Source organism: Argopecten irradians, chromosome 6 (genome assembly GCF_041381155.1).
Source record: "Argopecten irradians isolate NY chromosome 6, Ai_NY, whole genome shotgun sequence".
Lineage (NCBI taxonomy): Eukaryota > Metazoa > Mollusca > Bivalvia > Pectinida > Pectinidae > Argopecten > Argopecten irradians.
This window is the reverse complement of record NC_091139.1, coordinates 12,623,699-12,649,408: the sequence shown is the minus strand read 5'-3', so window position 1 is coordinate 12,649,408 and position 25,710 is coordinate 12,623,699. Positions and strand designations below refer to the sequence as shown.

At 35.1% G+C, this 25,710-nt stretch overlaps 1 protein-coding gene across 2 annotated transcripts in view; it reads left to right on the top strand.

Annotated features, from left to right (window-relative positions):
• Positions 1-14,653, top strand: part of LOC138325019 (proteasome adapter and scaffold protein ECM29-like) — a 39,936-nt gene extending 25,283 nt beyond the window's left edge. The window contains exons 35-50 of one of the 2 annotated variants that reach the window (XM_069270357.1): positions 1,537-1,596; positions 2,124-2,213; positions 2,640-2,706; positions 2,859-2,950; positions 3,863-3,929; positions 4,313-4,441; positions 4,640-4,711; positions 8,622-8,833; positions 9,282-9,325; positions 10,098-10,146; positions 10,430-10,576; positions 10,933-11,053; positions 12,202-12,307; positions 12,939-13,033; positions 13,349-13,420; positions 13,750-14,653. In XM_069270357.1, the coding sequence (XP_069126458.1) occupies positions 1,537-1,596; positions 2,124-2,213; positions 2,640-2,706; positions 2,859-2,950; positions 3,863-3,929; positions 4,313-4,441; positions 4,640-4,711; positions 8,622-8,833; positions 9,282-9,325; positions 10,098-10,146; positions 10,430-10,576; positions 10,933-11,053; positions 12,202-12,307; positions 12,939-13,033; positions 13,349-13,420; positions 13,750-13,892 (1,566 nt within the window). In that variant the 3' untranslated portion in view covers positions 13,893-14,653. Of the gene's footprint in view, positions 1-1,536; positions 1,597-2,123; positions 2,214-2,639; positions 2,707-2,858; positions 2,951-3,862; positions 3,930-4,312; positions 4,442-4,639; positions 4,712-8,621; positions 8,834-9,281; positions 9,326-10,097; positions 10,147-10,429; positions 10,577-10,932; positions 11,054-12,201; positions 12,308-12,938; positions 13,034-13,348; positions 13,473-13,749 lie in introns of both variants that reach the window. The other variant, XM_069270359.1, reaches the window with a different exon arrangement.
• Positions 14,654-25,710: the final 11,057 nt, after the last annotated feature.

Genomic DNA, 25,710 nt, shown 5'->3' with positions numbered 1-25,710 from the left:
GTTGATTCCCGATTCGCTTTCTTTCAATCTGTCTCTCTGTCCTTCGGTCTTTCCACTCCTTTTCTTGTCTCCTTTACCATGTGGCACTGTACTTTGACACTTGTTATATGAGTCCATCTTTACTAAATAAGGGGGTACCAGGTCATTGAGACCTATATATACCTTTGACCTACATTCCAGACAAAATGTGTCTGGCCTCTCTCCTACGTAGGTGGCAATAAAACTAGCTAGATGATGTGGATACCTTCTCCGTGCTTAATGGGGATGATTCTAATTCACTGAATAGTCTTCTGATGGCTATAGTATTCAGGATCTAAGTAGACAAATAGTCAATGAGTCATGAGATTAATTTCTGTATTTATGTGTATAACCAGTTGAGCCATATTTTTAATATCATCATAGTAGTCTCCCTTGACAATATAAGTTGCACTCGCCATACTCCCATAACATGAGAGTAGACTGGTCAGCAGTTTTTTTTATCGGACATTATTTTGCTGTCTGTCGACTCTCATTTCGAAAGTCGTATTTCTCTGATGCGCTTTCAGATGTCAAATGAAGGCAGATGGGAAAATACAATAATATCAATATTTATAGCTCTAACAGAGATAAGATTGATGTGTACTTACAGTTTAGGTATTAATAATCCCATTTATCTAGTAAAACCATAACCCGGACGGAGGCCTCATAAAAAGGTATTTTAGTGGATTAAGGATTAAGAATGATGCATTCATTCAATAACATTTTTAACCTAGTTTTGAATATGGTGGCTTAGTTACTTTAAAAAGCGAAATGCAAATTCAAGCGGGCAGAATGCAAGTAAAAATTAAGGCAGATCAAGCGTTTTGGTGACTTTACATTTCGTTTTTCTACTAACCGACTATCACCATGAAGTTTTGTCTGGGTCATAATAGTTTACGTTAGGAGATGTAAATATTTGTTTTAGATGAATTTAACGGCTGATTTTGTCAAAATGTTTGTTTACTTATAAAAAAGAGGTAGGCATTTGAAATTGATGACTATTTAAATGTAATTTAAGCGTTTTATATTGTCACAATCCTAACTTTGAAAATGTAACCCTCAGCATTGGGTAAATGGCCTATCAGAAGTTAGAGGTTAGACAAGAAGTAATGTTTCAAAAGTGTCTTGTCATGCTATACCTCTAACATTGTTGGAGTACACTCGACAATGTCCAGGACCGGGTTGTTCAAAAGGTGACTAGCTTAATTTACATGATTATAGTGAAATTTGCATTTCTAATTTGCTGCAAAAACTGTGACTTTATCTTCTCAAAAGTCAGCAAGTAAGTAAAGAATGGAATACTGCAGATAAAACAGAATTTTTGTCAAGTTAGCAAATTAGCTTTATCAGAAATTATTTCTCCTTGATTTAGAAATTGTGGTTAAACTTTGATTAGCCTAATCAAATTTTGAACAACTGGGCCCTTGTATATCAATTTAAAAACAAAAGCTATAAATAAGCAAATACCTGTTACCTTATTCTCAACAAATGAGATGATAATATGTATTTACATTCCAGCTGGATAGTGCAAGGATTGCTGCTTCTAAGATGTCCCCTATGATGGAAACAGTGAATTTGGTTAGCATACAGAATACATACAATATGTTTAGGGGACAATGAAGGAAATCTCAACGGATCCCTTTTAAATATATCTACAGATTTAACTAAAAGTCAATACTAAAGAGAAATAATTTTGACAAAAAAAGATTTTACCAATAGTTTGTCTTGATTCTTTTGTGTGTCTGTTTGTCTGTCAATTTTTAAGTTAACAGTAATTATAATTAACAAGGGAAAATATGTATAGATAAAGGATAGTGCTTAAGTTATTTCTTGTGATAATTTGAATTATCATAATCAAAGAGTTTAGTGCAGTGATTGATTCTTGCAAGAAAAACTCAAAAATATGAATTAGTGTTAAAATATGTACATTTATAGATGTATTGAATAATTTTTAGATACACTGTTCTGTATTTCTTAATATTACGAAGGTTATACTTATTGGAATGCACCTATATAGTCTGTATTTCTTAGTATAATTCTTATAATTCTGCATCATGTACTATGAAGTTACGTTTTATCATCTGACTTGTGTGTATGTATTTCAGTGTGTCCAGTACGTAGATGAAGAAGTTCTGACAGAGTTAGTTCCCCGTATCACAGATCTCATTAAAAGTGGTATCGGAATTGGAACAAAGGTACAATCAATGTTCTGAAAGGCCAGTGACACTAATTAGGATGTTAATCATGAAGTTTCATTAACCTTCTATATACAATTTGCTTTGAAGGTGTATATTATAGCTGGTATTATTATCTTAGAATGAATGCTCAAATATGTCGCTCTGATCACAGACAATATATATATTTTCTTGCATTGTCTTACCATTTTCCATTGGTGCCGTGGTGGCCTAGTGGTTAAGATGTCCTGACATATTACCACAAGCCCTCCACCTCTGGGTGGCGAGTTTGAATTCCATGTAGGGCAGCTGCCAGCAACTGTCCTCTGGTCGGTAGTTTTTCTCCGGGTACTCCGGCATTCCTTCACCAACAAAATGGCACATTCTTCAATGTCCCTGGCTTGTTAACAAGATGTTAAACTAATAAAACCAAATACTATTTTCCAGGCAGGCTGTTCGAGTTTTGTTGTTTCACTGGTTCATCACTGTCCTAAAGACCTTGCTCCACATGCAGGTAAATAATTCATATTCAGTATGATCATTGACATGTAATATAAGTTTAACGGACATTTTTCAAACTTATTGTGATCTTTGATATAATTTTTATCGTGCGATTTATCATTATTGTGACAAAATTGACATCAACACTGTACATGACTTTTACAGGCAAACTAATGGGTGCTTTTTTGACGGGAATAAATGACCGTAATTTATCTGTGAAGAAAGCCTACGCATCAGCATTAGGATACCTGGTCAAGGTAAACACATTGTCTATAAAGGTGTAGCATAGCATAGCATAAGGTATGGCACTATACTAAAACGTTGATGTATGTAATTAATCTAATTAATTGAAAATTATTGTCTATAAAGGTGTACTAGCATTGTCATAGCATAAAGTATGGCACTATACTAAAACATTGACGTTTGTAATTAATCTAATTAATTGAAAATTATTGTCTATAAAGGTGTACTAGCAATTTCATAGCATAAAGTATGGCACTATGCTAAAATATTGATGTTTGTAATTAATCTAATTAATTAAAAATTATTATTTGTCGAGATAGGGATATAAAAAATTGGCCAATTAAGAAGTTGGATTTAAAATGAAAACACAGAAAAACTTAATTCTACTCCCCACAACGATGTTAACGGAGGGAGGGGGTATACTGGAATTGGGTTGTCTGTCTGTACGTCTGTCTGTCTGCAGACACAACTTTGTCCGGTGAACTCCTCCTAAACTACTTGACAGATTTTTGTAAAATTTGGTACACAGAATCCTGACGTAAAGGGGAGTTGAGTAAATTTTGTCCCCTATTAATAGAGTTATTACAAAATTTATGCAGCAGGGTATTATTCGGCCACTCTGGCTCTAGTTCTAGTTATAATTTATTAATGTATAAGGGAAAAATACATAATTTAATAAGAGCATATCATCAATTCCAACTGCTGTTGTTAAATCTTAAAAAAACTTTGTAAGGACCTCAGACATTATAAATGTCAAACATTTAAATTCTTCAGAATGCATCATTTCGAGATAACTGCCATTTTAATTGAGGATGTATCGGAATTCTTCACTTCTCTATAAGTATTTATATTAAAAGTCATGTTCACACTTTTTCTCTACTGTATGTGTTCATTACACTATAATTCTGTTTATACATGTTCTGTAGGTAGCCAAAGACAGCAGTGTAGAGAAGCTAATTTCTAGACTACGCTCCTGGTACTTAGACAAAGAAGGTGAGTGCATAGTTACGATGGTAGACAAAGAAGGTGAGTACATAGTTACAATGGTGCATAATTTTTTCTTTCACATGCTTTTGTTCAGTCATTTCGTTTTGTTTACTTAAGTACGCATGTAAGAAACTTCAACAATCCAAACCATCGCAGCTTCCTTTGCAATTTTGCATGCAATCTCATACGCATTAGGAAATTAAATTGAGGTTTTTTTAATATGTTTTTTTCATCTTTCCTTCTGTTTGTTGGGTTTTACAAAAAAATCATCATGTTTGGTGAAACATATCTTTAAATAATTACTTGATAGGGCCTACTATGTCAGTGGCCTAGCATCAACTATTAACAAACAAGTTAAAAACTAAAAAAGACAAACATTTGTATTCCAGAGGAAACGGCGAGGTTGGCGTGTGGATTAACTCTCCATTCCATGAGTCTACACAGCCCTGACATCCTAAAGCGACATGCCACCCAGGCCATGCCTCTCGCCTTCTTCGCCATGCATGAACAAGTACCAGGCAAGTCTTCCTTATGATAATGGACAAAAATGAACATGCAGCAGCTTTTCTAAGATCCGAATAATTTCTTTTATGCTGACATTGAGAAAAATATGGTTGACGGCATCTTTATAGTTTGCATTTCATTTTCTACAATATGAATTATTATTATTAGCTGTTTATTAGGTCAATGATAGCTGAGAGTTGTGTATGTTACAGAAGAAGAAAAGTCTAAGAGTCCAGAGGACAGCCTGTCTATATGGGACGAGGTCTGGCTGGAGGTGACACCAGGTAGGAAAAATGTGTAATAAAGGTGGATAGTACATGCATCACGTGACAGAATACTGGATTATGATTGGCTACACACATGGGTACTATTTACAATAGTGCCCGGGCAAGCGGGCACTATTGAAGTGGCGCGAAATTGAAATTGAATGTATTGTGACTTCACCATTACATGACGTCATTATAACATTGCGCTTCGACCAAGACATCACGATGGCGGACAGACTGTTATGTGCTGGGATGGAAGTAAATGTTGCTTTTTTAGCCCACCATCATCAGATGGTGGGCTATTCAAATCGCCTTTCGTCCGTGGTCCGTCGTCTGTCCGTCCGTCCTTCCGTCCGTCCGTCCGTTAACAATTCTTGTTACCGCTATTTCTCAGAAAGTACTGAAGGGATCTTTCTCAAATTTCACATGTAGGTTCCCCTAGGGCCCTAGTTGTGCATATTGCATTTTGGGACCAAACGGTCAACAAGATGGCCGACTGGCGGCCATCTTGGATTTTGATAGTTAAAGTTTGTTACTGCTATTTCCCAGAAAGTACTGAAGGGATCTTTCTCAAATTTCATATGTAGGTTCCCCTAGGGCCCTAGTTGTGCATATTGCATTTTGGGACCAATCGGTCAACAAGATGGCCAACTGGCGGACATCTTGGATTTTGATAGTTAAAGTGTGTTACCACTATTTCTCAGAAAGTAATGAAGGGATCTTTCTCAAATTTCATATGTAGGTTCTCCTAGAGCCCTAGTTGTGCATATTGCATTTTGGGACCAATCGATCAACAAGATGGCCGACTGACGGCCATCTTGGATTTTGATAGTTAAAGTTTGTTACCGCTATTTCTCAGAAAGTACTGAAGGGATCTTTCTCAAATTTCATATGTAGGTTCCCCTAGGGCCCTAGTTGTGCATATTGCATTTTGGGACCAATCGGTCAACAAGATGGCCGACCGGCGGCCATCTTGGATTTTGATAGTTAAAGTTTGTTACCGCTATTTCTCAGAAAGTACTGAAGGGATCTTTCTCAAATTTCATATGTAGGTTTCCCTAGGGCCCTAGTTGTGCATATTGCATTTTGGGACCAATCGGTCAACAAGATGGCCGACTGACTGCCATCTTGGATTTTGATAGTTAAAGTTTGTTACCGCTATTTCTCAGAAAGTACTGAAGGGATCTTTCTCAAATTTCATATGTAGGTTTCCCTAGGGCCCTAGTTGTGCATATTGCATTTTGGGACCAATCGGTCAACAAGATGGCCGACCGGCGGCCATCTTGGATTTTGATAGTTAAAGTTTGTTACCGCTATTTCCCAGAAAGTACTGAAGGGATCTTTCTCAAATTTCATATGTAGGTTCCCCTAGGGCCCTAGTTGAGCATATTGCATTTTGGGACCAATCAGTCAACAAGATGGCAGACTGACTGACGGCCATCTTGGATTTTGATAGTTAAAGTTTGTTACCGCTATTTCTCAGAAAGTACTGAAGGGATCTTTCTCAAATTTCATATGTAGGTTCCCCTAGGGCCCTTGTTGTGCATATTGCATTTTGGGACCAATCGGTCAACAAGATGGCCAACTGGCGGCCATCTTGGATTTTGATAGTTAAAGTTTGTTACCGCTATTTCTCAGAAAGTACTGAATGGATCTTTCTCAAATTTCATCTGTAGGTTCTCCTAGGGCCCTAGTTGTGCATATTGTATTTTGGGACCAATCGAACAACAAGATGGCCGACTGACGGCCATCTTGGATTTTTATAGTTAAAGTTAGTTACCGCTATTTCTCAGAAAGTACTGAAGGGATCTTTCTCAAATTTCATATGTAGGTTTCCCTAGGGCCCTAGTTGTGCATATTGCATTTTGGGACCAATCGGTCAACAAGATGGCCGACCGGCGGCCATCTTGGATTTTGATAGTTAAAGTTTGTTACCACTATTTCCCAGAAAGCACTGAAGGGATCTTTCTCAAATTTCATATGTAGGTTCCCCTAGGGCCCTAGTTGTGCATATTGCATTTTGGGACCAATCAGTCAACAAGATGGCCGACTGACTGACGGCCATCTTGGATTTTGATAGTTAAAGTTTGTTACCGCTATTTCTCAGAAAGTACTGAAGGGATCTCTCTCAAATTTCATATGCATGTTCCCCTTGAACCCTAGTTGTGCATATTGCATTTTGGGAGCGATCGGTCAACAAGATAGCTGACCGACGGCCATCTTGGATTTTGATAGTTAAAGTTTGTTACCGCTATTTCTCAGAAAGTACTGAAGGGATCTCTCTCAAATTTCATATGCATGTTCCCCTTGAACCCTAGTTGTGCATATTGCATTTTGGGAGCGATCGGTCAACAAGATAGCCGACCGACGGCCATCTTGGATTTTGATAGTTAAAGTTTGTTACCGCTATTTCTCAGAAAGTACTGAAGGGATCTTTCTCAAATTTCATATGTAGGTTTCCCTAGGGCCCTAGTTGTGCATATTGCATTTTGGGACCAATCGGTCAACAAGATGGCCGACCGGCGGCCATCTTGGATTTTGATAGTTAAAGTTTGTTACCGCTATTTCCCAGAAAGCACTGAAGGGATCTTTCTCAAATTTCATATGTAGGTTCCCCTAGGGCCCTAGTTGTGCATATTGCATTTTGGGACCAATCAGTCAACAAGATGGCCGACTGACTGACGGCCATCTTGGATTTTGATATTTAAAGTTTGTTACCGCTATTTCTCAGAAAGTACTGAAGGGATCTCTCTCAAATTTCATATGCATGTTCCTCTTGAACCCTAGTTGTGCATATTGCATTTTGGGAGCGATCGGTCAACAAGATAGCTGACCGACGGCCATCTTGGATTTTGATAGTTAAAGTTTGTTACCGCTATTTCTCAGAAAGTACTGAAGGGATCTCTCTCAAATTTCATATGCATGTTCCCCCTTGAACCCTAGTTGTGCATATTGCATTTTGGGAGCGATCGGTCAACAAGATAGCCGACCGGCGGCCATCTTGGATTTTGATAGTTAAAGTTTGTTACCGCTATTTCTCAGAAAGTACTGAAGGGATCTTTCTCAAATTTCATGTGCAGGTTCCTGAAGGGGTCTAGTGCATTTTCGGACTTATCGGTCAGCAAGATGATCGACTAGTAGCCATCTTTGATTTTAATAATTGAAGTTTATTACTGTTACATATCTCAGAAAGTACTGAAAGGATCTTTCTCAAGTTTCATATATAGCATGTAGTAAAAGCTTGAAAAGCAGGGAAAAGATCCCTCTTTCTGTTATCAGACATAGATCATTCTTTGGTGGGCGCCAAGATCCCTCTGGGATCTCTTGTTACAGAAGACAGTTCACTCATGTTCTATATTGATCAGCTTAAATCTTCATGAAGCTAAATCCGATTTTATAAAAACACAGATTTCTGTGAAAATTCTTATGCTGTACTTTTAATGTAACAACGTGGTGTGGAAATAAAGATATCGTTGCGAGGTGTCACTTGACATGCTTCTGTTATGATGACATGAAAAAGGGTCTCATGTAAGGGTGATGTACTAAACCCATTATGGACTGTTTGAGAGGGCACTATTGCCTCATAGTATTGTCTCGTGATAGGATATGGCCTTCGGCTCGGACACTATTCTCTCCCTCGATAATACTATGAGGCAATAGTGTCCTCTCAACTAGGCCATAATAGATATTGTTATAACTAGTGACTGGAGATTATCGTCAGATGTGGGATCTGGTATAGGGACAGTACTGCATATCATAGAACAACATACAAATTTCTCTATGTATTCTGTTTGATTCATCTTTAAATAAGTCAATAAAGTAGTACAAATTACTTTTTGCTAAATATATAGTTTTAGTTTTGTCTGAAAGCATCTACAAGGTATTTACAAAATAGTAGTAATAACCAGTTATCATGATTGTATGACAGGTACTGAAGCTGGAATTCGACTGTACATCCAGGAAATTGTCCAGATTCTCCGTGAGAGCATAGAGTCACAGTCCTGGAAAACCAAAGCACAGGCAGCTCTGGCCATGGCTACAGTGGCCTCTAAACTCCAGGCCCAGTTAGGGCCACCTCATCTAGGTAACCTGTTATCTGCTCTCCTGGTCGGTCTACAGGGCAAAACATGGACAGGGAAGGTAGGTTCAAGTTAAATTGTAGTCATTACTATTTAATGTTTCACCTTCAAGTTATTAAATTGTTTATATCGTGTTACATCTTGTGAAATTTGAAATATTTTGTTGGTCCTTATCAAATGTTCATGTACATGATAGATATAGGTAAGACAGTATGCTTAACGTCTCGGATTTACTCTATGATTTACAGTTAAACATACTTTTGGTGACAGCCTGTTAACTAGCTTTCTCTAATTAAAATTTTAAACATATTTTCCCCCCAATCGATTTTTGTTTGTACGTTATTGATGGTTGTTGTAGATGGTAAAGACACTTGTTTTTTGAAAATGGTATCAGAGATTGAAAACATCAAAAGAATTTACATTTTATTAATTGACTACTTAGTTTTTGCAGTACTTAATATTCAGGGGATCAGGAATTCACTTCACACTTTTAAAATTATTTATTTCAGGAGGCGCTGCTACAAGCTGTACAGACTGTTTGTACATCTTGCAGGTATGTTATACTGATAATATGATTTGATTGACTAATATTTGTTAAGCAGTTGAAATTGGTCATGTCAGTATTACAGTAATTATTATATCATTGGTTGTCCGTTATGGAAATTTTGGAATGCCTAACTATTGAAGAAATGGAGAAATTCATCAATGTTCAGCAGGTGACCCAAAATCTTAAAGTGAATAGTCGGGCAAAGAAAACAAGTCTAAATGCGTTCATTGGCCTTCCAAACGTTCTCACATTTTAATACGACGGCCAAGTTCTGCTTACGTTTCCCAGTTCTGACCATTAAAGTAAAGGAAAGTTGAAAGCATTGAAAGCGAGGCTGCGTGGAAATGTAACCACGGACATAGTCAGCCGGGAGGACATTTTAGGATTACTATACTTTAAATTAATTTCTTCGTACGCAGAAAGATTTTGGCGAGAGATTTTTATTTTTCTATTTCATAAGAAATTATACTGGATACATTCACACCATTTTTACCGACTTTAGCCATCCTTGCCCGACTGTTCACTTAATTGTTATGTGACTGGGAAGTACTTTCTCGTGGAATTGGTACCACTTATCCAAATGAATATTGAAACCGATGTTGAAATGAAATATTAATTACTATATAATATTGAAACAGAAGTGAAAATGAAATATTAATTACTAAATAATCATGAATGTAATTATGAATATGGTTCAATAGCAATGATTGCTTACAGAAAGAATGTTTTGATCAAGAGAGGACTTATCCTGTATGAAAAATAATTTCTTTTTTGTCAGAAAATCTATAGAGAAAGAGGAAACAGAAGGACAACCGTCTATCTCACAGGTAAGAAGAGACTTGTAAATGTTAGAGTGGCTATGTGATATGAAATTTATCAAACGAGTACAATTATTTGATATGCCATGAGCCATTTGGCTTCTCGTCTCTTTATAAAACATTAGAAATCTGACATGGCTGGACGAGCCTGTTATGTGATAAATGATATTCAGAAACATAATTAACATTCTTTCAACCTTCTATATCACAGGTAAGTAAAAACTTAATATCATGATATAGTTATTTAGAACCATAATGAACTTTTTTGTGATCCAATTTTGTCCTATGTTAGGTTGTCGAGGCTGTGATGAAGGAATGTAGGAAGGAGAGACTGGCCTATAAACTTGAAGCCTTACAATGTATGGGGAGCATACTAGAGGAGTACAAGCTAGACCACTTCAGAGAAATGTGGGACATCCTTACGCCTACCCTGCTCAAAGTAAGCATCATAAACATTCATATTGGCATAATGGACTAATATCTTCATTTGGTTTTCAAGGAGAATCAAATTGATAACAAATAAAGTGATGATCCTCAGCACTAGAACTGCAAAGTACAGTATATATGTTACATTTAATTTAGTGAAAATCGTTATGAAGTAGATATGAGGCTTAACCTTTCTCTATACTAGATACCACAGTTTGTTTTTAACATTTTGATTCCACTTTACTTAATAATAGTCTTTGCTTCAGTCAAATAACAATGTGGCATATTGAATTTGAATTCGAAAAATGATGGTTTTAATCAGATTGCTAGCTTCCCATCAGTATTTTCATTTTAACTATTTGTCTGCAGAAGGACAAAGATGATAAGGAAGACGAGGACGATGATATAAAACCAGAACAGAAACAGAATCAGTTGTTATGTTACTACGATGTACTGGGACAGGCCTGGCCCTGCTCACGACCCACACAAGGTATAACTTCTACAGTTATAGACAAAAAGCTTTCAATCCACACAAGGTATAACTTCTACAGTTATAGACAAAAAGCTCTCAACCCACACAAGGTATAACTTCTACAGTTATAGACAAAAAGCTCTCAACCCACACAAGGTATAACTTCTACAGTTATAGACAAAAAGCTCTCAACCCACACAAGGTATAAACTTCTACAGTTATAGACAAAAAGCTTTCAATCCACACAAGGTATAACTTCTACAGTTATAGACAAAAAGCTCTCAACCCACACAAGGTATAACTTCTACAGTTATAGACAAAAAGCTCTCAACCCACACAAGGTATAACTTCTACAGTTATAGACAAAAAGCTCTCAACCCACACAAGGTATAACTTCTACAGTTATAGACAAAAAGCTCTCAACTCACACAAGGTATAACTTCTTCAGTTATAGACAAATGCTCTCAACTCACACAAGGTATAACTTCTACAGTTATAGACAAAAAGCTCTCAACCCACACAAGGTATAACTTCTACAGTTATAGACAAAAAGCTCTCAACCCACACAAGGTATAACTTCTACAGTTATAGACAAAAAGCTCTCAACTCACACAAGGTATAACTTCTACAGTTAGAGACAAAAATCCCTCAACTCACACAAGGTATAACTTCTTCAGTTATAGACAAATGCTCTCAACTCACACAAGGTATAACTTCTACAGTTATAGACTCTCAACTCACACAAGGTTTAACTTCTACAGTTATAGACTCTCAACTCACATAAGGAATAAAGTTATAGACAAAAAGGCTTGCTGTCTAGGATTTAGACTCTCAGTATGTATTCTTGTTGAGTTATTTAAATGAATAATATGAAATTCTTTTTAAATAATTTATTTATTATTTAATTATATTTCTTGGACTTTTTATCAAGTATGTGAATTGGTATCTGAGTTTATGTGTATGCATGATGTGTATGATGATTACAGAAGTGAAGGTGAGAGATAGTTATAAATTAAAGTGTTTTTATATACAGTATCAAGAGTAGTTTGTCTGTTTTGGTGAACCAGGTGTATTCTCTTTTTACTTTTAAATAAGTTGAAGTCTCGAATCTTAATTATGCCGTTTATTATAATTATAAGTTACTAATAAGCTTTTGCCTGTTTCAGATGAATACTCACAAAGATTCCATGAACTGCTATGTTCATCACTTCCCAGAAACACATGGAAGATCCAGACTAGTTTATTAAAAACTACACACAAGTTTTTAGACAGGTAAATAAATTATTTTACTTGTAACGAATACATAAAAAAGAACCTTCCATTTTCTGCCTATCTTATAAGACCAGTGACAGCTTATTTTACAATCTTTTTTCGTATTTGTGGCTTACTTTGTAATAAGAGAGGAAGGTTTCAATCCTATTCCTTGAGGAGTAGAGTTAAACTCATTTTGGTTGCTAAGCGAGGAACACTACATATTCAAATCTCCCCACACTCATAATGCATCTGATTCGTGTTATTTCCCGGTGCAGAATCCAAAATTGCTGTTATTATAGCTTCTAATTTATGTAAATCCCTTTAAGCATGTAAATACCTTGCAAAACTGTAAAATACCAGAGATTTTTTTCAGGAAATTCGAGATTTTTTATTCAAGTAAGCAGAGGTTATGTAAAAATTGATGCAAATACATGGAATTGAAATACAAAGACAAAGAAGGAAAAATCAGGATGGCAGAACTTTATGCAAATAGCCAAATCATTTGAGTAACAGTTATGTGAATTCTCTGTATTTGCTTTATTTATCTTTTAAGATTTAAAATAATTACAGTACAGTACCAGTGATTAAAACAATGTTTTTGAGAAGGCACCTACATTTTAATGACGGCCAGTGTTACTTGATTTTGCAGACACTGTTGTTTCTGTGTGAAGTCTATATCAGAGAATCCTACACATAGCCGAGCCCTGGTGGAGAAAACTCTGGAGGTGGTCATTCCCTGTATGGGTAAGAAGGATTATTCTGAATATTGAGTCTAGGAGAGGCTGTCTATACTTCAATCAGCTTGTCTTTTCGTCTCTCTGTCTGTCTGTCTGGCCATTGACAAAAACATCTATCAACATAAATACCTGATAAATCCAGATTAAAGATTGTTTTAGCTGTAAACATGTAAAGTTAGCACAAACATTTTCTTGGTCTGTTCTTCTTACCTGTTTTTCTCAAATAAGGAGGATATATTTGTATTAAAAGCCAACTTAAACTGTGAAATAATACAATTAAACACAAGATACAATATTGATATGACTTTTTTTTCTTTTTCAGAAAATTTGAAATACACTGTGATACGAACTGAAGCTCTAAATGTGATCAAACTTACTGTGACGAGACTCCAAGGTAACACACAGGGACCACAAGTAACAGTTTACATGTCATAACTTGACAAGGGGTAAATTCCCGTTCACTTTTTGTGTTTAGTAAACGTAGTTCAAAGCAGAGGTGTAACATTTCATGCATAATTCTGATAAGAGTTCTTCGAGGTCAAATGAGCCAAAATTGTTGCAAATATTTTAATCACCTAAGGGTAATTCCTATTACTAGATAATTTGATGTCAAAGTTCACTAATTTAACATCTTTAAAAAAATTATCTCAGAAATTGTGCTATTATGATTACAAATGAGCTTATAAAGCAAAGCTTCAATTTTAGGTGATCCTTTTTTTTCAGAATGCAATCAATTAGCGATATTATCAAACACGACTCAGCATCAGTTGACAGAATGTCTAACTGTCATGGCGGCAGGAGAATCCAACCCAGAACTTCAAGATAGTGCTAAAGGACTTCTCAAGTCGGTACAGACAACAAGTTGATCTGAACAATCAAAGAACTTCAAAATAATGCTACAGGAATTCCTAAATATGATGTCAACGACATGATCAAAAAATAATCCAATCTTTAAATTCCAGAAAGTGCTACAGGTTGTCTCACATCTGTTCAGTTAACATCACCCAGATTTTATTTAGTAACTCAGGAAAACTCAGTAAAATGTCAGGAAAGTGCTAATAAAAAACAACTCAAATCTCCACTGACAACAAGTTAATCTTGTGAAGATAACAATCTGAACAGAAGGAAACAAAATTGATCATATTAATAACTAATTCACCCCTGTAATCTCACAATGATCTGATCTAGTCTTTGATTTAGAAGAGTCTAAATGTGTCTTTATGGGTGAATTAGTTCACCAAGCTATTACCTTTCAAATATCTACAAACATGAATAATTAACAGATTTTGACTTATAGGGTATTATTCCTAGATCAAGATCATGTTTATGTTTCAAAAGAAACTTGCTGAAAGCAGTTACAAACAGTGTATTGTACACGCAAAAAATCCTAACATTACAACTGATGGTTTGGACTTTTGAATTTTAGATAATATCTCAATACATGTACTGGCTAGTGATTTAGGGTTAGTGCATATTATATTATGAACTGCTATGAATGAATAAATTAGTTCATTTAAATATGAATGAAGTTCTATTTAGTGTTTGAATTTGATCTCTGGACCTTTGTTATAGGGTAAATTTTATATTTACCTGGAGTGTCATAAATAAATGATTACACCAGTACTAATAGTTGTGATGTGTTGTCATGATTTGTGCCACTTGTGTCTTATACCCAAGGAGATGTTAGTTTATTCATTGGTAAAAAACTGCCTTTTGCTCAATTTAAACCACAAGACTTTGTTTTGAAACTCCATTGGCAATAGAATTGTACAGATATCCAAAGATCTGAAAGATGTAAAGAATTGCTAGATATTTTTTTGACTCTTAAAGGTCAAAGGGCAAGGTCAGAATTCTTCTAAAAGGTCAAAGGGTAATGTCAGAATTCTTATTCATTAACATGTGGTTGTATTATGAATTTATGACAGCTTGTACATGTAAGTCGCATAATTAACGTACCAACAAGTGAAACAAAGGGGAGTAACTCTGATATATCAGAACAAATCCAGAGAAGGCAATGCATAAGGAGAGAAACTAAGGACTAGAACTATTGAAGGTGAACAGTTTTCTGGGGGACACAAAGACAGTCACATACATGTATTAATTATGTTTCATAAAATCCAAGTTTGATAATCATAATAATACAGTAGGAATGCCATGTCCAAAAGTTTTAGTAGACAGATATTCTAATTGGAGTTTGCCTAGCTATCACGGGTAAGTATAAACACATGGCATGTTTCTTATTACATGGCATGCAATTACATGTATATAAAATTATTTTGATTATTGTAGAACTTCCAAATTCTAAAGTGTATCAACGATGTACCACTCGATAAGAAAAATAGAAAATGAAACCAGCCAACACAGCCATTAGAGTTTTAAAACACAAACATGGTATAGGCCTTGTGTCTCCTGTTTCTCTCGGTCTGTTGTTATCAATATAGTATTTCAAACTTTTGGCTTTTTATCACTTTTATCAATAGGTCCTTCGGTCTCATCGTGTCATGACCATTAAAAAAATACTTATAAGGCCAAAAAATGTCTGTTTAGGGTTCTATTAGCAAAAAATAGGGTCGGTTCATCGGGAGGAATTTTTTTTCTTTCACTCTAAAATAATGGCCGGAACCGGAGTCTGAGATCGAAATCCCGACTTTTAATTTTTTTTTTTTTTTCGTAGAAAAGTGGGAAAAAAATTAGGGTCGGTCTTTAACCTTAAACAGACATATTATTTTTTGGGGCTAATGTATCTTAACTAAAAGTAGATAGAAGTTATGTAATCAAGCTTCTATATGATTTTCTTTTGCGTCACTGTACACCATGTATTATGTTTAGTTTACTGGGGAATGGATGATCTCCTTTATCTGGAACACTTAGCCATCTCACGACAAAATTTCATTCTATATAGGATATAGTGACACGGATTTTTTTCGGGATGCAATTAACTATATCTTTGTATTTTTAACTTAAAATTAGAAGCTCAAACTTTTCTTTGGTGGTAATGATGTAAAGTAAGTAACTTTTCTAACTGAAGAAAAATACTAAATCGTTTGCCCATGTTTTTGATAGTGAAAAAATACCATTTGTCAGCGGTGGAGCATTTGTCGCGCGTGGTAATTGAGAACGATGTAGTCTGCATGGGCGCCAACAAAGTGTGCTTGCAGGGTATATTTAATGAAAAACAAGCATCAATTTGCCAAACATTTCCAGCATGTTATTATATAATAAGGCACAGTAAACAATTAGTTTCTTAAATTAACGCTTGCTATGCATGTTTTCATATTAACCCGCTCCTTCCCGATGGTACAAACCAATCTATATAAAAGTTATCCTCGGCGATACCTTAAACCTTATACAGGTACAAATAACTTATTTACGTGAACGAATGTTTTAATCAAAACATGTTTTCGTTATAAACAACGTGTTAAAGGGAACGTCATTGACTAGATTAACGGTTTTGGGGGATAGAAAGATTTATAGCAATTGACCTAGAGAAGATTAGGTTCCCTAAGATTGCAAGGTCAGAGAGAATGAATAAACGTTACGTAATGATTAAAGAGACTTAACTTTTAAACAATACATTGATATATGCTTATAATGCCTGTGCCTTACAAAGGCCTTTAGGTGTGTTTAAATCTGTTTAAATCCTATTTCCGATGGATTAGAGGCGCGGCTAAGCGGATACCAACAGGATCTAATTAGGTGAGGTCCACTGGCAATACACGTAATGTTTTCCTCTGGGACCTGCTTTTTCTTTCACTCGGTCTGTTGTATATTCTTAAGCCGATAGAATAACAAATCAAAGATCAGATTTGGAGCTAGTATTTAAAACCCACTACCTGTATTATCAGATAAGCTGCATGTTATACAGTAAATCTGAAAGCGATCATATAGTTTTTTGTGACCCTATATGCGTTTCCTTTGTGATGTCATACATGTAATATCGAGTATGACGTGATTTCGAAAGTAGAAAACAACGAGTCGAAAAGTCTGTTCGTTTATTCAGTTGTAAGTAAATAAACTACTTAAAAGTAAAATATCTCGAGGTTGTCATATCAATTGAAATTAAAACTCGTATCAAAGTTTAAATACACGTATTTGCTTGTTTGCGCGCCAGACTGTGCTAGAAGAAACAAAGGCTCTTGTAATAAAATCTTTTTTTTTTCTATTCAATATTGTATGTTGAATATAATAGTGTCCCTTCAACAGAAGACCTTTCATACAGATTTCCATATTTCTCTAATTTTTCCTCTCTCTTTCAACAACTTTCAATATAATTATTTATATATGAATATAATCCTTGATAATACTTTTCTTAATTTGAGTTTTTAATTTTGTGTTTATTTGATGAAAATCTTAAATGCGTAGAAATTACAATTTAGAGTCTGTCGTATTTCAAAACCTATAGTCGGCCTTCTACCCAGTCAACACATATGCAATATTGTTCCGAATGTCAAAGTCGATGACCATTATAATTTAAATTATGATGACCTAATTTTAAACGAACGCCTTGTTTTCCCTCCACAGTTCAATGTCCTGATTCGGGAGGACATCTCGGGCATCGCATGGCTTCTCCAAATTAAATCAATTTGTCACTTACATAGCTCACAAAGAGCGGGACTATACGAAGTAAACAACTATCTCTCCTTCACTTTTATTACAAAGTCGATCGCGTTCGACTGCCCGTGGAATACAATAGTAACTTTGAAGCCATACGACGACCGTAATTTCGCCTCTGTCACAATCGACAAGAGCAACTCTTCGATCGATGAAAAAAAGCATCATCAGAAATCATTCAATAACCGTATCATAAAGCAGGGTTCATATGAAGGTCACGGCTATAATGGTATCCCCTCGTAAGAGTACAGCAGCAGAGAGGCAGGATCTCAGTGAACCTCTCTAATGGCGCGTTATCTCAACTAACGTATGTTTTTAGGGTTCATATTTTCTAGCTGACAAAGGGCAAAAGGAACTCAAAATAAAGTTGCATTTCTACAGTATTTAAGGATTAACTTGAATAGATTTTTTATGTTATGGAGATATAACACAAAAATCTGAGTGTACTCTAAATAAACCGCTGACTGAGACACAAAATTTATCATCATCCATGTCCCTCTCCCTTGAGATCGTTCGCCATTGTTACTAAAATGTAGGCGGCATGATGTGTTGATTGATGTCATTGGCGGTATACTTCGGTAAGATGACACGATGAAATCCGCATTAGTCTGGTACAAGAAGACACAACATGAGCATACCGCAGTCTCCCAAAACACACACTCAACACAAGCAACAGAGTAAGTTTCCTTAATTTTAAAGAATTCTTCAAGTTAAACTTTTCCATAGGAAAGCATTGCAGAGGTTAAAGAAAATTCCCTGTTTCTTTTACATGTACATCTGTAAATGATAATGCTTTTCTATGGAGAATTTAAGTTATGAAATTACTTAAAATCAAGGAATATTGATGAAACTGGGCTCATTATTTGTAAATGGTTAAGGTTACGATTTCCTAAAGTCAGGTAGCGGATGGATAGGTGCGTGCGTCTTTAATTGTTTGAATTATATATTTAAAGTATTTTGTATGTTAAACTTGTATGTTGATGCTGATGAGCCATACGCTTTAAAGAAATAAGGAATTGAACGAAACATTATACATTGTGCACAAAACCAAAGTAGACATGCACATGATACCATTCATGACATAAGGTCTTGCTAGGACATATTGATAAAAGGAATCAAAACTTGATTACTTTTCAATATCTGTTTAATAATGTAAATTCAGTGATGTTAGGGACACCATGCAATATTCTGTCCTCACAGGACTCGTCGGTGATGTTAGTGACACCATGCAATATTCTGTCCTCACAGGACTCGTCGGTGATGTTTGTGACACTGCTTCCTGGAGACGATAAACAGTTGTGTTGTCCTTGAGAGACTCTATCAATGTAGAAATATGCAATATCACATACATAATACATAATGAATTTGCCGGTGTGTACTATCGCTGGTTCGAAAGGAATACATTAAGATAGAATTGTTTATATGACTAATGTGATCAAGGTCGACGGTTTTATCATGTTAAACACGTGTATCGATCTGATAAAAAGTTATAATCACATATTGTGTGGTATATAGCATCAATGTCGTGACATGAATCACAATAATGCACCCTTGATGACGCACCTACATACATATAATGTAAACTGTAATCATCACTGACAAAAGAGCTCATCATACGCATTTTGCAACTTTCATTTTATTTTAGAAATCATTGTTCGTGTTGATTATGTGGCACAGAGAATTCTAGTTTGTTATTTCTAAAGCATTGCGTATAGCGGTCATGTTATTGAAATCTAAGTCTGTGTGTTGTCCATTGTGGTCTGGAATCACTCCTTAAACATGTACAATCTCTATCAAATAAAAGTGACGAGACCATGTCGAGAATTAAATAAACGACCATCGACGATAAGATCAAAGATCAACGAGCCAGGTTATATTCCGTGTGTTTAGGTTTTAGGCCGATGATGTAACTATGATTGGTCCCTTTTAAAGTCAGTTTGATCCAGTTTACGAGCGGTAAATAGAAACTTACCCATAGTATATAGTGAACACACTAAGTCCCATAAACCGCTAACAAACTGGCTGTCCACGGTCCCACCTCATCGTAACGTAATCCGCTACACAATGGCGTGTGGATAAAACCGTGCCTTCAGACATGGCCTGGAAAGCTTATACCATCGAGGTTGAACAGAACAAACGTTACTGTATAGGAGAATCCGACCTGAACATTGTTGACGTAAATACATAAAATTTTACCCGTTATAAAAACAAAGAAGCATAAACGTAAATAACTCTTCATAGACTGGTAATTGTCTTCAAACTGTTAATTAGCTCTTTAACATAGACTCAGTGGTATTTGTCTTTAATATGTAACTTATAACTCTTCGAAATAGCTCTGTATGTGTCCTTGATTGTGTTGCATTTCCTTAAAGTACAACACTGTAAGCTCATATTCTTTATAAGGCATGTAAATAATTTAATTACAATACGTACAATGAATGTTTGAAATGGAGACATTCCTTCCTGCAACACAGGTAAATGCCGTAGTTTTAATGTCTGTATGAAATAAAGACCGTTGTTTTGATCAGTTGTTGATTCCTTTAATGCATGCGAATATTATATTAAAATATTTGTATGAAATAAAGACAGTTGTTTTGATCAATTGTTGATTCCTTTAATGCATGCGAATATTACATTAAAATATTTGTATGAAATAAAGACAGTTGTTTTGGTATCTTTCGAGTTTTATTGATAATCGATCTTTCCAAGGTTACCCTATAAGTAATTGGTTGTTCCTCTGTTGATCTAATCGACTCTTAGAACTCATGCAAACACACGATAAATATACTGATTATGGGTAAACCCTGATCATTGTTTTTTGTATTTCATTGCATCAGCTTGATAGATAGAGGTATTTTCTTTTATAACAGGTTAGATACAGCCAAAATGTCCACCGTACTGAAGATGCTCCACCGCTGATATAGCATTTATATATAAACGATACCCATCATTTGAACAATAACTTATCTATAATCGTGTCTATGAGTCTAACTAACACAAAAATGCATATAAAATCAATTATATTGGTTTTGGTGCATGCACAATAAGTACCTATTTTCTTTTAGGGCATAGTTTTTTGGGACACAATTGATTATTTTTAATATTTTCATCGTGAAATAAAATAAGAAGCTCAAACTTTTCGATGGTGGTAATGGTGTAAAGTAAGTATCTTTTGCAACCGAAGAGAAATACTTTTCTCACATTGCTAGCCATGTAAGATAGAGTTGTCCCATGAAAGACAGCTATGTAAGATAAATCTATCTTACATAGCTGTGACGTCACAATTGCCGAACAATCAGATGACGTCATATCAGCCACAGTTGACGTCATTTTTCTTCTATTTCGATTGATTTGCCGGATTTATTTACCATTTCATTTGTTTAATTTGCATTTCAAACCGTTTTACCTAAGATTTCTTGTTTATATTTATCAATATAAACCAAACTTTGATGAGCTCTTTCGAATGGCGTTCTTATTTTTAAAATCGATCAATTATTTGAAAAGTTAAGATTTTGTCACAAAATGGCTGCCTCGCCTTTCGTGCAAGTAACTCGACAAGCAATGTGAGAAAATAACCCTTTCATATGTATATTATGTAGGATAGAACTATTCCACCCTCGGGTACAGAATTTTGGGTCAGAAACCTCGGCAAGCCTCGGTTCTGACCCAAAATTCTGTACCCGAGGGTGGAATAGTTCTATCCTACATATGTACATATGAAAGAGTCATATAATTCGTCTGCTCCTGTTTTTGATAGAGAAAAAATACCATTTGCCAGCGGTGTAGCATCTTGAAGACTTTTGTAAATGTATCTGCAGCACTTCACCCTCGATATTGTGAGGGTTACTACCACTGTCGTTATATCCACCCCTGGATTATGTTTAACTTACATAAAGGCGTCTCAGGAGAAAGCAAAATTGACCAATCACATGCCTACAAAGAGATTTTGTCGATAGCGACAGTCAACTTCAAAGCCATAACTGTTGTGCTCACAGAGCCTTCAATGTTCCTATGACATAGTCCAGGATTTGATATTACGACAGTGATAGTAACCCATGGAATGCCGATAATATATAAGCTCGCCAAGTACATGTAGTTAACATATTTGTATGAAATGAAGACAGTGCTGTTTAGGTACGTTTCTAATTTTAATGAATAACTAATCTCTTCAAGACCAACTTTTAGGCAATTATTCTCATACAAAGCGATACACAATTGACTTCTATACTGAAAATATCTTAAACATCAAAGGAAGAATAATCGTACATTGTCCACGTACACACTCATTAACATTTGTTCTAGATAGAATTGTTTTCCTTTCGTTTCGTTATGTACAACCACATGGTGTCCCTACAGTTGATATTACACTGCCGTGTGTTAGTTTTACAGTCCATCGACAGAAAAGGTAAGAACAATTGTCTTTCATTTGTCAATGCAAAATAACCATAGCTTACAACCTTTGATATTTAACGTAAATATTTAAAACGTGTTGAGTGTAAAATATTCTTCAGTTAGGAACAAATTGAGTACCCGTATGTACTTGAGAGAATATTGGAAGTGCGTCTGGTCCATGCTGTATTCAATATATTTGTATGAATGTAAGGCAGTTGATTTGGTGTGTTTCTAGTTTTATTTGATATTGTCTATCTTCAAGGTCAACTTTAAAGACAATTATTTTCATAGGCAATATTTAAAGCCACACTATACGTAACTATCAATAAAAATTCAAGTTAAATTCGACTCCGATGTTGTTAGTATTTGGAGATGTAGTTGAAATTAAGATATATTAAAGAATATTTATAATGTTTTTTAATAACTTTGGTACAGCAGTTGTTGAAAGTCGATATATGTAAACATGCCTTCATTTTAAACTGGTCGCCATAGAAGTTACGATTATTGCCGAACGGAAGTCGGAAAGTTCATGACCCGTTTTCGGAAGAGTTCGGACAGACGTTACGTAGTTACAGTTGTCACAATACGTTCTCGGCAACGACGTTGCAATGTCGGCTAACTTGTTTGACTATAAGTGAGACCCACCTAGCGATGATTAATATTTATTTGATATTTATCAAAATATTCCGAATCATAATCGCTCATCTTGACTTCGATTTAGTCCTATCTCTGCATGACTTACAACAGGATTTTTTTTCAACATTCTTTTAAATCATGAAAAAAATAAGAAAGATACGGATATTGGGCCTTAAATTGGTTCCTCTGTTGATGTTATTCCGTATTTGCATATTACAGAATTATCCACTCTTGCGGGTAGGTATTGATTGTGACGTCATACGTTTGCATGACGTAACAATCGATAAGCTAACTCTATAATATGCAAAGACGGAATATCTCAAATGACGAATAATAAATATACTGACTGAGGTAAACACTGATAATTGAATTTTGTTATGTTGCATCGTATCGTCATTCCGAGTTGTTTTTGTTTAGTATAATTTATGTTGTACAACCATGATATTCCCGTATATTATATTCCAACGCTTCCTTGTACTGCTGTACTCAGACACTATGGTCGATGCTCCTCCTATATGTATGCAATCGAGACACTTGCTGTGGTATGTTTCTATTTATATCGACAATTGATCTCTTCAAGGTCACATTTTGATAACCATAATGAGCAATAGAACATATAATTTAATTTATAAATTAATAAACAAAATTATAAATTTAATTTCTAAATCATAATTTTATTTTTAGTTTTATAATTTTCTCTACTGATAATATCGACTGGCAAAACAGAGAAAAAAACGATACTTCTGTTAACTAAGGCAACCTCTGAAAGTTTGTTCTAACAATTGCATCAAATAGTCATTTAGATTTGTGTTTATTTATTATGGCTTATGTACAACCATGATGTCCCTGCATTAGGTATCCCAATGCTTAAAACACAATTTGTACATGGAAGACTATGACCCATGCTGTGTTCAACATATTTGTATCAAATCAAGAGGTTGATTCTATTTTTATTGACAGTTCGTCTCTTCAAGGCCACACGTTGACTCCCATAATGAGAAATGAAATGTCCTCGGTTCCTCTGTTGACTATATCGACTCACAGAACCCCAGAATACAATGATACATATATAGAGAAACATAAACCCTAGTTAAAGTTTGTTTCGTCACAAATTATTTCAGGTTGTTTTCATCCATTTTAGTTTCATATGCACAATCATAATGTCTCAGTATTCCTGGGACATGATAAACTTGAAAGTGTGTCTGACCCGAGATGTCAACATGTTTGATATGAGGACAAACGTTTTAGTACGTTTCTAGTGATATTTATATGGATTTGGTCTTTTTTTCCAGGTCATATGTAATGATAATTACTCTCATGGACAATAAGATTTTATTGTCTCCAGTACTGAAAATATCTTAGATCTGAAAAGAAGAATATGTTGGTACATTGACAATAGTTATCGTTTTTTCTGTTCCCTCAAATAACTATTTAGAGTTGTTTATTTAAGCATTAAACTATCTTCCTATGACATCTATGGTCTATATAGATGCCATAGGAAGATAGTTTAATGTTTATATTTGCATTATCAACTTATATTAGGGTTTCTGCATTAATATTGTTTAACCTAGACCAGGAAAACCGTTTGTCAGCGACGATTTCATCCACGAGATGAAACAGCCATTTTGACGGTGATCAGTTGACGTCACCACGTCAACAATAGTGACGTCATAATGGTCACGTTTTGGGGGTCAGTTATACCGACATATACTTCACTTTGCCTAGGTTACTTTATATAGTTGAAGTGACAAATAAATGCAAATATTGCATTTCATGTACATCTATGATGCCCATACACTTAATATTCTTACGCCTTGCGTACCCCTCTGTACTGAACACTGATGTAAACACGTCTGGTTCTTGTTGTTATCGACTTGTTTGTATGGAATCAAGACAGTTGTTAGTCTTCAAGGTCACAACTAAGGACAATCATTCTCGTGCTCAATAAGATCTGTGAAACATATCGACTCCTAGAACTCTGAAGAAGAATGATAAATATTTCTGTTTTTATTGGTAGTTCTCTTCAAGGCCACCTTAATGACAATGATCCTCTTGGGCAATACGATATATATTTATTTCCTCCGTATTATTCATGTCTGTTCTTATTGACTAGAAAGAAGAATGAAACAGATACTGTGTATGGTATATTACATTGTTTGATCTATTAAATCAATAGTTGTTACATACTGAACTGTTGGCTTTATTAAGAACTTCACAATGACTTATACACACACGGCATAAGGCGAATTTTATGTAAGTATTTGTCTATTTAACGTGGGACGATATATACAATGAATAAAATGAATTATATTTAAGTATTGTTCTAGCGTGTCAAACAGTCATTTGATGTGCTTTAGTGTGTTTTGTTTTTAATATTCAAACATCTCCTCGATATTTCACAGTCTTACTCTCCTCTTTGTAGTTGGTAGTGTTTTGGTATTGTGACTTGTTCATGTTGACAGTTTGGCTTATTCACTATCTATAACAAATTGATATTCAAAGGTCATATTGGGTGGTGTGTTATTGTAAGTCATTTAAGCTGAGCACACACCATTCACTTTAAGAAGTAGTCTGTGTGTTTATCCTTCATTGTTATTTTTTTCATAGGTTGTTAGCCGTGCACACTCATAACCATTATAAGTAGAAATGTATACAGAAATTTAAACCATTATAACAATTCAACTTTGTGTTCAATATCTGTTGAATCGCCCAGGGATTATATTTAATGCATATTTTATAAAGATGTGTATCAGAACTGCATGACAATAATTAGAAATATTGATAGGTATACTTAAAGCGCTATATAATTTACCACCTAACAGTTTGTATTTAGAGGAATAGCCCTAAGCTGAAAAGTTCCAGCGTCGTATATTTAACATAATTAATAAGTATTGATCGGTTGATCCAATATCTACCACACAATAATCCGTGTGCGGTAAGGATTGTGGTTTATTTCTGTTGTTTTGTTCCCTAAAATAGAAACAAACACAGGAAACTATCTGTTATCATAAAACCGCGAAATAAAAAAAGAACAAACTAGGAGTA